At 41.3% G+C, this 15,682-nt stretch overlaps 1 protein-coding gene across 1 annotated transcript; it reads right to left on the reverse strand.

The window, feature by feature from the left end:
- Positions 1 to 2,563: 2,563 nt before the first annotated feature.
- Positions 2,564 to 13,416, reverse strand: BNIP5 (BCL2 interacting protein 5). Its single transcript, XM_072641909.1, has 5 exons — positions 12,684 to 13,416; positions 11,494 to 11,622; positions 10,598 to 10,662; positions 7,532 to 7,777; positions 2,564 to 6,144 (listed from the first exon to the last, which is right to left on the reverse strand). The coding sequence occupies exons 1-5, from the start codon at positions 13,408 to 13,410 to the stop codon at positions 6,109 to 6,111; spliced, it is 1,203 nt and encodes a 400-aa protein (XP_072498010.1). The 5' UTR covers positions 13,411 to 13,416; the 3' UTR covers positions 2,564 to 6,108.
- Between the last annotated feature and the right edge of the window lie 2,266 nt (positions 13,417 to 15,682).

The raw sequence follows: 15,682 nt of genomic DNA on the forward strand, positions 1-15,682 counted from the left end.
AGACCAACATTCCATACTCCATAATATATTCAAAATAAATACTTGAATATTAAAGACAAATGCCATTAGGAAAGCAAAAGAGAATTACATACCCAGTCTGCCTTCTGTCTTGCCTCTGATCAACAAGGTACAGAAGAAAGGGGGCCAGTCTTTGTACAGACAGACAACCTGGGCTCAAGATTGGCATTGACTAGCTATGTGATTCTGCCAAGTCACTTAACCTCATTTTCCTCATCTCCAAAATGAGGCTGAGAATGCATGCTCCACTCCTTCCATCTATCTAACAAAATTGTCTTGAGGAGGCACCCTATCAACCTCAAAGTGCTACAGAAATGGAACTTGATTACTCAGCACAAGTGGTTAATTTTCAATCAGACTAATCAGCTGAATCATCAGAACTTTGTTCAGTCATTTTTCAGTTGTGTCTAACTCTTTGTGATCTTATTTAGGGCTTTCTTGCCAGAGATACTGCAGTGGTTTGCCATTTCCTTCTCCAGTTCATTTTATAGATGAGGAAACTGAGGCAAACAGGATTAACTGACTTGTCCAAGGTCACACAGCTAGTAAGTGTCTGGGGCTAGATTTGAATTCAAGAAAACGAGTCTTCTTGACTCCAGGTTCAGTATTCTATCCACTGCATTATTTAGCTGCCCCAAGTAATCAGGTTAACAATCTCCATTAATGGAAGTCAAGAGGGAAACAGACAGTGAGAGAACAAATGCCCTCATGGAAGTGAAATGGACTGAGAAGTAGGAGATAAGATATATTATGGGTTCTTCTCTACCTCCCTTCATTGGTGGGGGAGGGGGTGTCTAACTTGGTCAGACTGTCTTTTTCCCATTTCATGCCTGGTTATTCAGTGAACTTACTGCAGTTTTATCACCTCAGGCTTACCTTCCATGGAACAGGGCCCCCTGTTCAGTATCTTCCTCATCCCATCAAATTGACATAGAACCAGAGCTGGAAGAGATCTTAGAGGTCATCTATTGCAATCATCTCATTTTACAAACGAGGAAATCCAGACTCAGGAAACAGATATGACTTGCCCGGATTCTCCCACATTGATTTGAACTCAGGTGCATTGATTCCAAATCTAGCATTCTTTCCACTTTGCCAGTTACAATGGACATCACCACAGCCCTATTAAGGGTTGATGGTAATGGTGGAAATCTCAGATGGAATGATAGGAGAGATATTGGTTCAAGTAGGTCTTTTGTTGACTCTGGTATCACACCCATCAATAGCTACTGCCTTGGCCTTTACATAAGTCCAGGCTTAGGCAGAAGTCTAATTGTTGGCAGGGAGAAGCCCAGTGTCCAAAGTTTAAAATAACAGCACAACAATCAATGACTTTCACTGCCTTTGTAAGACCAGCCTTTGGAACGGTCACCAGAATCAGCAGACTATGGAACATAGTATTAGGATGCATGGTTAAGGAAATTTCTCATACTTTTAAATGTTGACACACTATCAGATCCACCTTCAGGGCTGGCCATGAGCTAGTTTATGAAGCTGGTACAGTTTGTCTTTGGTGGTGACTTCTCACTTCCTTTTCAGTAGCTCTGCCCTGCTTTTGCCTCATGAAACCAAACCCTTCATTCCCTACCCCACCTCTCCCCACCCACTATCTTTGGTGTGTTCTGTTCTCGGGTCCTTCCTGCCAGTCAAGACCCACTTCCTTCTCCATTGGTGAATTCCTCCCAGGGCCTCCATTTAGTGGAGGGGACCGGCCCTGACTTCATCCTCCTCCTGGTTCTCTTCTTGATTTCCAGACTTCAAAACCAGACACCTCAGTCTTCACTGCCTGGTCCCATCCCATTTAATTGTGTTTTCCCTTTAGAATGGAAGCTCCTCATGGGCAAGTATTGTCTTTCTTTTAGCTTATATTTTTATCCCATTGCTTAGCACAGTGCCTTTGGCATATAATAAGTGGTTAACAAATGCTTCTTTCTTTCCTCCTTTCTTGCTTCCTTCCTTCCTTTTTCTCTCCCTTCCTTCCTTCCTTCCTTTCTTTTCTTTCTTCCTTCCTTTTCTTCCTTCATTCCTTCCTTCCATCAGATCCTTTCCTAAGTGCAGATTTTAATAAAGTATGTGTGTGTGTGTGTCTCTCTGTGTGTGTGTCTCTGTGTGTGTGTGTGTGCATGTGTGTGTGAAAGGAGTTAGAACAAGAGGGCCCTAGATACCCTAAAGTGATGGTGGGGCGATTGCTATTGCTCATCCTTCATTTTCAGAGGACCAGTGATTTGCTTGTGAATTGGATTGAAGTGAGGCAGAGTTATGCAAAGTCATCAGCCTCTCTCTTCCTGAATCATCCAAGTCCAGTGACAGAAGTTAAGATAACTGGTGATGGCCCAGGATGCAGTGGTAATGGAGGAGAAAGGGCAAGGAAGTACCTGCACCTTCCACTCAGCCACCTTTTTGCACTCCCTTGCAACCCAAGTTCATCAGTCAAGGGTCAAGAAATGAGCCCATCCTCACACCGTGCCCAAGATGCTTATCATGTGCCCTCCCATCCTTCCCCCTTCCCCCCTCCAAGAAATAAGCCAGTCCAGATCATTGCAGAAGTAGACTTTTTAATTCACTTTATAATTTTATTATAATTATAATAAATAATGTCATGGTCCAGAAAAGAATATGAATAGTTGGGGTCTTGGGGCAAGACAAGTCCCCATTCTCCCTCCCCACTAAATGTAGTATCATTATTTACTATGCAATTTGTAATGCACCTTGTGGCTCTGGGGACCCTTCCACCTGGGTGTCCTGGAGCAACTGCCTCTTCTTTGTTTCATTCTCTAACCCGTCCCCCCACCTGGCAGCATCGAACACTCTCACTCACACTAAAACTCTTGGCCAATCTAGGTTCACCCATGCTACGCCTATGACAGAAATCTGAAAATCTGAAACTTCAAATCTGAAAATTCTCTGAATTCCCCAAATGACATTTCCCTTTCCCCTACACATTCCTCATGCTCTCCAGTCAGACATACACCAAACAGGGTGACAGTCAAATGTGCAAGAGCTCTCTCCCAATCACTCATCCCTCATGGGATTCTCACAATATCCCTCAGAGAGGAAAACGGTAGAAAACTTGTTATTATCAATAATCCCAATGTTCCTTCCAACTCTAAATTCCATTATTCTAGCTGAAGAAACTAGAGGCAAGAGAGGTTTGATGACTTGGCCAATGTCACGGAGAATGCAATCGGTAGGGGAGTTTCTATTCCTCTCTCTCCCTCACATCAAACTTATGGAAGATTTAGGATTTGAACCCTGGTCTCTTGGTCCTGTGCTCTTCCCCATCACACTATGACATGGAAATAATAATGTGGTTGCACAGTAGATAGAGACCTGACCTCTGAGTCTGGAGGACCTGGGTTTGAGTCCTTCTTTGCACACAGACTGACAGCATTACCCAGTAATATATCCAGTACATTGCCAAATCTTGCTTAGACCTTTACATCGCTGTTCAGTGGTTCAGTCATATCTAACTCTTCAAGACCCACTAGCCCATATGATCCTTAGCAATGATACTGGAGTAGTTGGCTATTTCCATCTCCAGTGGATTAAGGCAAACAGAAGTTAAGTGACTTGCCCAGGGTCTCAGCTAGTAAGTGCCCAAGACCAGATTTGAACTCAGGTCTTCTTGACTCCAGGACCAGTGCTCTATCCCCTGAGTCACCTCACTGCCTCTTTCTACCTTCACAACATTTGCTGTACATTCTCTTCTTTAGACTTACATGAACTTTCACCATATCTGGATTGGACTATTATAACAGTCAATACAAACTGGGTTACTACAATAGTCTTCAAATAGGTCTCCAATTTACTGTACTCAACAGCAAAAGCAATTTTCCTAATCATTTCCTAGCTCAACAAGATCTCAATGACTTCTTTGATCAAATATCAAATCCTCCATTGGCATCTGGAACTCTTCACCACCTGGTTCCTTCTTCTTTTTTCAGTCTTTGCTTTTTACTCCTCTACATGTACTCTATGACACAACCACAAGAACCTACTTGCACTTCCTTAAAGACAATACTCCATCTCTCCTGTCTGTGCCTTTACAACAGGATTGCCCTTTCCTAGAATCCTTTGACCCATCACTGATACCTCTTCCCTTTATTGACTTCCTTCAAGACTGCTCAAAACCCCCTGTAGGAGGGACACTTCCAACTTAGGAGGCCCTTTCCATTCTCTCTCTCTCTCTCTCTCTCTCTGTATATATATATATATATATATATGCACACACACATATACATATACATATATATATACACACGTATGTATATGTGTATCTTGCATGTACCAGTTATTTACATGTCATCTCCCACAGTAGAATGCACATTCCTTGAGAACAGAGGCTTTTTTACCTTTATTTACATCCCTAGCACTTAGCATGGTGCCTAGCACATACTAAGCATTTAATAAACAAATGAATGTTGATTGACTTACTCTGTAAGTTTTCAATTTGCATATGTATATATATACACCCATATATACTGTATATGCATGTGTGTATATACATATACATATGTATGTGTGTGTGAATGTGTGCATATACATATATATATATGGTTTCTCTCCAATATATCAAAAGCCCTTTGAAGTCAGGAATTATTTCACTTTTTTTGCCAAATACTTTTTTTGTTATTGTTCTTATTCAGTTGTTTCAGTCATGTCCAACTCTTCATTACTTCATTTGGGGTTTTCTTGGCAAAGATATTGGAGTAGTTTGCCATTTCCTTCTCCAGTTTATTTTATGGATGAGGAAACTGAGGTAAATAGAGTTAAGAGACTTGCCCAGGGTCAGATAGCTAGTAAGTGTCTGAGGCTGGATTTGAACTCTACTCCAGGCCCAGCACTCTCTCCACTGTGTCACGTAGATGCCCTACATGACATATAGTCCGTGCTTAACAACCGATTTTTGAATGAATGGTTCCAACTATTCCAGCTTTATCTCATTATTCCCCTTCATATGCTCCATGCTCCAGGCAAACTAGACTACTTACTGTTTGTTCCCTGAACATCCTGTGCAGTGCTGCCCTCTTCATATCATCTGTACTGTTGCCTATCCCCTTTCCCCATCTCCCTTTGCTGAAGGTTTACTTGTTCTCCAAGGCCCAGCTTAATGTCTATGAAGCCTTCCTTGATTCCCCCAGCTGGAAATGATCTCTCCCTCTCTGGAACTCCCTTCAATTTCATAGCATCATGGGATGATAGATTTAGAGCTGAAATATCAGACCATGTAGTCCAACCCTCCCACTACCACCATTTTACAGATGGGAAGAATGAATAAGCCTCCTTTGTTTATAGTCACAAAGCTAGTTTCAGATACGATGCTGAGACCCACATGTCCCTAACTCTAACTCTCTCTCTCTTTTCTCCCTCCCTCTCTCCTTCCCTTGCATCTCCATTATCCCTTCTCCACTATACTAGATGCCCATAGACCTTTGCAACTCCATCATGGCATCTATATCATAATACGCATTGAAATAAATATCTTATCACCCCCACTGGACCCTGAATTCCTTGACTATAATAACAACAATAATAATAGTTTACATCGCTATAAATCATTAAGGTTTACAAAGTGCTTTCTTCACAACAACCCTGTGAAGTAGGTAGTGCAAGTATCTTTCTCCCCATTTCACAGATGAGGAAATTGAGACTCAGAAAAAAGAAATGACTTCCCTAGGACCACACAGTGTACTAGTTAGGACCCTAAGTTCTCTGATTCTGGGACTACAGAGTCACTATACCACCACCGGGGTTCTGTATGTCTCTCCTCATCTTTGTGTCCACACAGGGCTCACAGGAAGTTGCGCTCTGTTGAAATGAACTGGAGGATTCACCAGGCTGAGTCACTATTTCTTTCCATCAGGAAACTCTCCCAGAGATCTGGTTCGATTCCCACATTGGTACATTCTCCATTTCAACTGGAAGTGACCAATCAATCAAAAGATATAAAAGGCATGGGAGCCTTTTATTTTATTCTCATGTCTTCCACTGAGTCCATGAAGCATTAGCTTGTGGTTTTAAGAAAACATCTTCCCATCTCCTCCAATTGTTTCTTGTACGGCAACTCGAAGGAACAGAAAGGCCTGGGTTTCAATCTGGACTATTGAAGGGCTTACTTGTCCCATACTGTGAAGAGAAAATGGACATCTTGAGATACTTAGCATTTCAAGACCCATCAGGATATGGCTTGGCCCCACTCAGGGATACTTTAAAGTAGAAGGCCATAGGACCAAGGATAAGTAGAGAGGCAGGAGAAACCAGTATAGAGGAATTCTAAATATGGGTTAAGTGACTCACCCAGAGTCAAGCAGCTGGTAAGGAAGTGTCTGAGGCTGAATTTGAACTTAGATTTTCCTGACTCCAGGCACAGTGCTCTAACCACTATACCACATAGTTACCATCTATAATGTTTACAAATGATCAAATAAAATAATATGTGAAAAATCCTTTGTAAAGTTTCAAAATTGTGATCCAAATGTCAGCTATTAACAAAATGTCAAGGCAAAATTATTTTTAAAAGTTGTCAAATTTTTTCCATTGGTATTATGGGGGATATAAAGATGATTACATTTGTCTCTGGCTACCTTTTTCAGACTTTTCTCATACTATTCCCCTTCATGTACTCTACATCACAGTCACTCTAGACTATCCCCAATCTCTTGTTCTTCTTTTGCCCTTTCCTTTTCCTGGGCCTTTGCTATTCCAAACTGCCCAGTTCCTCCACACATCTGCTTACTGAGATCTATCCCATCTTTAAAGGTCCAATTCAGGGGTCCCCTTTGTCAAAAGCCTTCCCTGACCTCGCCTAGGCAAAAGTGATCTCTCCCTCCTCATATTTCTCATAACACATTATCTCTACCTCTCCTTTGCACCTTTCCTGTTTTTCTTGTATCAGTGGAGTCTTATGGCCTCTTATTTCCTCAAGGTCAGGAACTATACCTTATTTCATCTTTATGTGTCCCCCAGGGTCTACCATGGACTGTTGCATTTGAATTGAAGTGAAGTGAATTACAGGGGATTACAGCCCATAGACATAACTAAAATATTCAGTCATTCATACTATACAAAATACTTTCACGCTCATTATCTTATTTGATTTTTCTGAGTACCTCTGTGAGGTAGACAGAGAAGGAGTTGTTCCACTCTTACAAGTGTGGAAACTGAGGATCAGTTAAGTGATTTAACCAAGGTCTAAAATCCAGCTCTTTCAATTCTGACTTGAATGTTTTGTCCATCATTCTATGGTGGTATTTCATATCACCTTAGAAATTGAGAGAAAAATTAGAAAAGGGAGGGGTTCATATGGGTCAGAGTCATTAGGGAAAGGTTGGTGGACAAGCTAGAACCTGAGCTGTGCTGTGAAGGTTCGATAGGATTTGGGTGAACAGAGAGTAGTCATAGGGAGGACCTGCTTTTTGGATAGGTCTCCTTTTGAAAGCATAGAGGATCTTCTCATGCCGCACCAAAGCTCTTAAACATTTTGTGTCATCCCCTTCCCTCTGCTCCCACTTACCTGCATATTATTATAAGACATGTGGCCAAATGGATGCATCACAATGTGATCTCTCCAACCCATGATTTGATGGACAGCATGCTTAGTGTTGCCTGTGCATTTGTTAGCCAAATAATAACGTCTCTCTACTTGATTCTCATCTGGCTCCTGGTTCTCTTCCTGATTTCCAGAATCTTCTGCCAAGGTTTGGATGGAGGTAAGGGAGAGGCTGTCCCAGACAGCCTTAAAATTTAGGTCTCCTTTGATCTAGAAAGCAGAAACAATGGACAAGATTACGGGAGGCAGCCTGGATTTGGGAGGCAAGCACAGGATTTTTGACTCAGAACACCAGAGTTCAAATCCTACCTAGTTCTGCTACTGTCTACCTTGGAAAAAATCATTTCCTCTCTCTGTGGGTCTCGGTTTTCCTCCTCCATAAAATTTGCCTGGCACATAGTAACTGCTTAATAAACATTCGCTTGTTTATTAATGAAAAGAAAGAGGAAAGAAGCAGGACAGAGAGAACAGACCTCAGAATCAGCAACACCTGGGTTCAAAGCTAACCTCTGAATGATAATGAATTTATGACCCTAGATATGACATTGAACTTCTCTGGTCTCTGAGACTCTATGCTGTTGAGCACGTGTCAACTTGGTTTGCTAGAAGTAGTTTCTGTCTGAGAAGGTCAAGGGAAGAGTGAATGAGAGCGAAAGAGAGAAACAGAATCAGCAGAGACAGTAGAGACAGAGACACACAGAGAAAGAGACAGAAACAGAGACAGATAACACAGAGAGAAACACAGAGATAAACAGAGACAGAGAGGGACACATGCAGAGACAGAGAGACAGAGGCAGAGAGACAGAGAAAGGGAGAGAGAGAGTGCAAGTATGCATTGGAAGATAGAAGGCTGACCTTGGAGTTAGGAAGACCTGAGTTCAAGTTTTGCCTCTGACATACTCTATCTGTGTGTCCATGGGTTAACTCCTCAAGCAATTCCAGCAACTTTCTCTTTCTAAGTTCTAAGTTGTAGACAAGTTGTCAATCTACATTGGTAGAAAGAGTTCTCACAACAGAAGCTTTCCACATCAATGAATTCACAGACCCGGACCAAAAGTTAAAAAAATAAAAAAAGTGGCCAAGTTACTATCATTATCATCAATGCTGGTTTTTCTTTTTTAATACCTGGTGGGCACATACCAAGAAGAAGGGGCAGGAAAGAGGCAGAAGTAGGCAGGCGGGTGACTTGGCAAGCTGTATAATTTGCCTATCGTGCATTCCCAAGGAAATCAAACTACTCTGAATTTTCCTCCATTCGGCGAATGGCCAGGCCTTTCGTTCTCCATTCCATGTAGAAAGCAGGAGGCCTTTTCCAGTCCCTCCTAAGGTCACTTTCCATCTAGTCTAAATGCATCTCATATGTACCCATGTAGGCTTCCCCATTAGAATGTGAACCACTTGAGAGCAGAGACTGTTTTTCACAGTGCCTAGCACATAATAAATGTTCATTAAATACTTGTTGGGTGATATAAATAATCACAAAAGGACAAAAATAATAGAGCATTAGTGCTGGAAGAGACCTTTGAAATTAAACTGCTCATTACTTTTTTTTGGAGAGAAGGCAAGGCAATTGGGGTTAAGTGACTTGCTCAAAGTCATACAATTAGTAAGTGTCAAGTGTCTGAGGCCAGATTTGAACTCAGGTCCCTTCTGACTCCAGGGCTGGTGCTCTAGTCACTGTGCCACCCAGTTGCCCCTCAAACTGCTCATTCTTAACCCATCAACCAACCAAAAAAAAAAAAGCCAAATGTTTGTGTGCTCAATCCTGTGACTAGCCCTAGAGCTGGGATGAGAGCCAGACAAGATAATTGCTTAGAGTGTGACACCCACAGGATGCAAGGAAGGACACTTTGCAGAATTATATTGAAATTCAGCATTTTACATGGATACATGTTAGAGCCAACAAATGCTGCTTTCTATAGTACATAGCTATGTTCAGTCAAGTTGTATGTGCTACAATGAAGGTTCAAAGCCTCCATTGTTGAGTAACGAAGATAGGGTCAAAGCTCCCAGAGGCATATGATTGTACAGGCTGTGATTTGCTCTATGGGGGAATCCAGAAAAGGGAAAAAACTAATAACTAACCCTGAAGAAATTTACACATACAACTGGGGAGACACAGTCCATTCTTAAAGGGAGACAGAGATATTTGGACTGTCAGATCTCAAAGGGACCTTAGAGACCATCTAGTCCAATCCCCTCATTTTACAGAAGAGGAAACTGAGACCAAATGGAGGAGGAGATGATAGTCATACAATGAGCGGCAAAGTCAAGGCTAGAACCCCGATCTCCTGATTTCCAGGTTGCTGCTCTTTCTGCCATACTAGATTACCTTTCCTATGGAATGATAAAAGAAAACTCAAGTGCCATGTTACCACTAATGATATAATAAATGTATTAAATACATATATAATAATATATCAGCTTAATACAATAATGTATTCTATTATATGTTATATTATTATATTTATATTATATATTTATACATTATTATATTATGATATAATATAATGATATAATCTAAATATAAATGATGTAATAATATATAGTGATAAATATATATAGTAAGTAAATATACAAATATAATAAATAAATTTAGTAAAAATAATTACAACACCCATGTACACAGCACTTTAAGGTTTTTTTTTTATGCTGAATAGTAGCGTACATGCAGGATTAAGCTCTGAGATGGGAGAGAATGCTACGGACAGGGGCCCACTCCAGGCATCCTGGTGTAGTGTATAGAGCTCTGGACTTGGAATCAGGAGAACACGAGTTTGAATCCAGCCTCTGAGGCTAGCTGTATGACCTTGGGCAAGTCACTTAATCTTTGTTTGCTTTGGTTAACTCAGACGTAAGATACAGAGATAAGACTTCATAATCTCTAAGGTTCTTTCCAACTCTAAATCTATGATACTGTAAGAAGATTTCATGAACGGAGTAGGTCTGAACTAGGTTTTGAAGACAGAATCAGCTTGAAATAGGCAGAGGTTTGGGGTTGGTGAAGATAACTGGGGACATGCTTCTCACCTTTTCATTGTACTTGTCGCCTTGCTGTCTGAGAACAGTGGCTATCCCCTGGATAATATCATCCTCTAAAGGAAAAGAAGAGAGATGGGTTACTTTTTAATGTCCCAAAATGCTCCTTAAAGGACAATATTGTTTTCTAGAAACCAAATCAAGACTTTTTTGCTCTTGACTTTCAACCTAATTCAAACCTCTCAGGAGGAAAGTCAGCCCTTTCTACCAGGCAGGACATTGTGGGTGGAAAGGGATAGGGGGGCAGGGAGTGAGACTTGTTGGGGGCTGTAGCTATACCCCCAGGTAATTTTCTGAAATAAATGGATCTCTTCCTGCTCCAGGGCTCCAAAAGGAATAAATAGAGAACAACATACTAGAAATAAAAGGGCCCTAGACTGGGAGTCAGAACTGGTTTGTGGTCCCAGTTCTGCCACCAACCAACCAACTATGCAGCCTTGGGCACATACGCTTTATGTCTCTGGGCTTCAGGTTTATAGGGTCAAAGATCTAGAGCTGGGAGAGACCTTGGAAGCTGTCATGCCAACCCCCCTCCCCATTTTACAGTTGAGGAAAGAAATGAAATGACTTGTCCAGAGTTACCAAAGTAGAGGTCATCAGAGGCAAAATTTAAATCACATTCTCTGACCCCAGAGACAGTGTGCTTTTTATGGGACCATACCAATGGCTTCATCTTTAAAATAAGGGAGTTACTTTCCAAGGTCTCTTATAACTCTACAATCCTATTTATGGTTACGACCTGCCATATTTTGTAGATCCTGCCAGGGGAATTGACCTAAAGTCCTGTTCTAGCATTCTGTGAGATCAAGTGGAAAAAAATGCTGCTTTTTCACCCCAGGATCTCAGAACAAAAGTTCACCCAAGACCTTGGTTAAAGTCATGCTCACTAGATTGAGAATCTCTTTTAAGTGGCTCTTCCTTTGGTGGGGGCCGTCCAACTTGGTGGGAAAGTCCAGTAGAATCAGGAACCCTGACTTCTGTGAACCACCTCTCATGTACTTCCTCTTCATCTGAGTCTGGAAACAGAAAGAAACAAATGTGTTATAAATCTACATATGCTTAATGGCCAAGGAGTCCATAACTGAGGGCAAAGTGGCAGAATGAGTCTTCTGGTTGGCCCTAGGTCCTATTCAGCACATCACATGAAGACATTAACATGAGAGGAGATATGCTGCATCAGTCAACAAGCCAATCAGTCAGCAAAGATTATTATGTTCTTGCTATGTGCCAGGCACTGTGTTAAACAATTGGGATATGAGGAAAGACAAATAAACAAAAATTATCCCATTCTCAAGGAACATACATGCTAAAAGGAGAGGCAACATATCGTAATCATCATCATAGCATCCTTTATTTTTGTGCCCCTTTAAGATTTATAAAATGCTTGGAGATCCATCATCTCATTTGATTCCCACAATTGCCCTCGTAGACAAGGGTCATACGGAATCCCATTCAACAAATGGGGAAATCAAGACTCAAAGAGCCTAGGTACATGGTTGGTAAGTGGCAAAACTCAAGTTTCCTGATTTTTGGTACAGTGGTAAGGGTTCAAATCTCAACTCTGCTATTTTACCAGTTGTGTGACTTTGGACAAGTTGCTTCTACTCCCTCCTGTGTTACTAGCAGGTCGTGTAATTGCCTATCTGAGTCTCAGTTTCCTCATCTGTAAAATGGGGATGATGATATTTATAACACCTTCCTAAAAAGACTATTATAAGGAAAACTTTAGAAATGTGTGTTGCTGCCCTCTTATCACCGCTGTCTTTTCTTGTTCCTTTGGGGAGGGGATAGTGCCTAACAGCAACTCTACCAATGGAATTGGTCAGTCCCAATAGCAGTGGCTTCTCTAGGTAGGGTGGGGAATGATCTAGAGGCAGCCAGGATGATCTTCCCAAGGTCCCCCTCAATTCTCTCCCTTTTCACAAAAGAGCAAATAAATACAGATGAAACCTGTCACCCTTCAAAAATTACCAACCCTATCCTAAGGCCAGCCATATACGTGTTCAATCATGCAAAGGGGAACAGAGGAGGAAGCAGCTGTGGAGCTGCCAAAGCAACATGGCCTGGTCCAACTTACCGGGAGTAGTCAGACTTGCTGGTCTGTAGCTGATGCACAAAGGAAGAAAAGTAGGCTTGGCAGGCCTCCGTGCCTCAAGGCTTCTGGAATCCACCGCTGATGATTTCTTGACCTCTTCATTGCCATATTTCTTAAAAGAAAAGGCCTTCTTGAGGGTAGACCTCTTGTCTTTCTTCTTAGAGGTCGGTTCCAATGGTTCTACCACTGCCTCTAGAGGTTCTGGGTCCTGAGGGGAGACACTTTTCTCCTTTGACTTTTTGCCTCCCTTTTCCTTGTCTTTTTTCTTAAAGGTTGGCTCTTGTGGGTCTACAAATGCCTCTGGGGGTTCAGGAGCCTGAGGGGAGATACTTTTCTCTTTTGACTTTTTGCCTCCTCTTTCCTTCTGTTCCTCTGACCCGGTATTGGTTAGCAAGTTCACCAGGCTCCTTAGCAACTTATGCTGGCCCTTCTTGTGGCCCTTGTCCTTGTGGTTACTTCTTTGGCCACCCTCTTCACTGGTAGCCCCATTAGTTTTCTCTAGCTTTTGACTCACAGAGGCATCACTATGCAATAAGTTTTCTTGCCTGTCCAAGGGTCGGATCCGTTCGCTTGATACCCGGAGAAGCGACTGTGAGTTCTGAAAGTCCCCAGTTCCTGGCATCTTCTTAGAACCCTGAAATCGATCTGGGGAATGGCCTTTTCTTCTCATCCAGTATTCTGCTTTCCACGAAGCCCTGTGTTTCTCCATTCTTGGACCAGCTACAACAAAAACAAACACCTCTTTTAGGAAAAGAGAATCCTAGGTGAGAGGGTACTCAGAAAAATGAATGGGTTAACACATAACAGGAAGATAATATTGTGAAGAAAAGCTTCTTGAGATGCTAACACACCACGTGTTTACTCAGTCCTTTAAAGCAGAAAGAATACATGTTTATATTATCCTCATTTTACAGGAGAGGAAACTGAGGCACAGAAAGGCTATGTGATATGCCCAAGGTTTAGTTAGTGACTATGACTAAATCCCATGAAGGGGACCACATCACTATTTCAGTGTTTCAGGCATAGGCCTGAGATGCTCTGTGGCTTCCCCTGACCCCCACTTTCTTTTGTACTGTACTTTGTTTTAAGAGAATTTTTATTATCTTTCAGGATTGATTCATACTTTTGGTTTCAGAATTTTTTCTTTTTTTTGGAAATGTTTATAGTATATTATATTAATATGTTATACATTAACATATTAATATAATATGTTATTTTCTCAATTACATGTGAAGACAATTTTTAATATTCATAAAAACTTTTTTTGCATTCCAAATTTTCTCTCTGCCTCCCCCTTCCTGAGATGGTAAGCATTTGATATACATATTCAATCATGAAAACATATTACCATACTGGTTCAATTCTTTGAACCTCAGTTTCCTCATCTGTAAAACTCGTTTAATATTCTCACTACCTCCCTTGGCTCAAATGAGGTAAAAGGATCTTAGATTTAGAGCCAAAAGGGACCTGAGAGTCCATTGAGTCCAACTCCTTCATTTTACAGACAAGAAAACTGAGGCTTAAAGAGGTTAAGGGATTTGCCTAAAACCAAACAGGTATAAGCCATAGAAGAGGGATTTGAACCCAGGCTCTCTGACTTCTGAGACAGTTATGTTTCCACCATGCCAGTAACTCCTTTGACAGTGTTTATACGTATCAATAGAATCCCAATGAGCTATCTTCATAAGTGTAAGTTGCATTATTGTTGTTTTTATTATGATATCATCATCAATTGGTGAGAATTAATGAAACCAGAGCCATAGGTATAGTCCTCACTGGATCTATGATGACAGGTCATGCTATTTAGCCATCCATCTGGGCCATAGGGGAGCTCCTGAGAGTCAGCAGGACCCCAGCCCCATTATGGGGGAAACAAGTAAAATGAATGCCTTCTTGAAGGTAAATCAGTAGAGGTACCATGTTTGAATACAAATGATGGTATATTTTGCCAAAGCAAACTCTTGCTGGAGGATCATCCTTGACTGGAAACTGTCTCACATTTCCTGTCTGCTTCTCAAGACTAAGAAGAAAGTTCTTGTCTTGGTTTTCTTTCAATGTGCATTTTATTCTATATTTTTGTAAATCATTTCAACTTCTTCTCTCCCCCAACCGAGCCCTTCCTTGGGACAAAGAAAAGCAATTAAGCAAAAACGTTCTACCCAGTGATCTCATCAGATGTTTGTAATATTCTGTCCCATTAGCCCTCCTCCACTGCCATCATACCTAATATCTGCAATCTTCATTGGTTTTCCAATTACTCATTAATCAAAATCCCACTTCCGATACAAAATATAATGATGAGAAAGAAATTGGATTTTTGTTCATTGGGGAAAAAAACTAACAGCAGGTACTTCAAGTCTTAGTATCCTGATTTTACAAAGAAGGAAATTATGGATCAGTGAGGGGAAGAGATTTCTCCAATCTAGTTAGTGGCATAGTGGAGACCCAAGCCTAGGACTTTTTGATTCTGAATCCAGTGTTCTTGTTTCTAGCCTTGGCTGTCTCTGAGTTAGTGGCAAAGACAGGTTTAGAACCCAAATCTTCTGATTCCCCTTCCAGTGTTTTCCCCCTGCTACTCATCATTGTAAGACAAACTCTGGACCAAGGGACACAAAACTATCAAAGAGCACAAGGCTCATCCTTACTCCATGCCACGGTTGGGAAGGCAAAGGAAAACATTGGAAACCTTCTATATGCTAAGGGGGGCCCAAGATGAAGGTTCTATGACCAACTGGGACATAGATTCCTAGAATATTGGAATTAGAAGGGAGCTTTGAAGTCATCTGGTCTACCCTCAACTTCCTCATTTTATAGATGCAAAAACTAAGAGCAGGGGAAAGTACCTGGCCCACAATCAAACAATAAGTATTATTCCATGCTTATATGTTCCAGCACCAATTTATTTCAGCTCTTTTGAAAATCATACCATTGGTCAGATGAGGACAGAGTGAAAGTGGATGGATGCAAATACATCCTTATTA

Source organism: Notamacropus eugenii, chromosome 2, assembly GCF_028372415.1.
Source record: "Notamacropus eugenii isolate mMacEug1 chromosome 2, mMacEug1.pri_v2, whole genome shotgun sequence".
NCBI classification, from domain to species: Eukaryota; Metazoa; Chordata; class Mammalia; order Diprotodontia; family Macropodidae; genus Notamacropus; species Notamacropus eugenii.

Bases quoted from the DNA above. Each gene is read 5' to 3' on its own strand.
- BNIP5 (XM_072641909.1), bottom strand. From the start codon at position 13,410: ATGGAGAAACACAGGGCTTCGTGGAAAGCAGAATACTGGATGAGAAGA. The intron at 11,623-12,683 runs GTAAGTTGGACC...TTCTGTTTCCAG, and splicing joins AGCAAGTCTGACTACTCCCG to ACTCAGATGAAGAGGAAGTA. The intron at 7,778-10,597 runs GTGAGAAGCATG...TCTGCTTTCTAG, and splicing joins GCGACAAGTACAATGAAAAG to ATCAAAGGAGACCTAAATTT.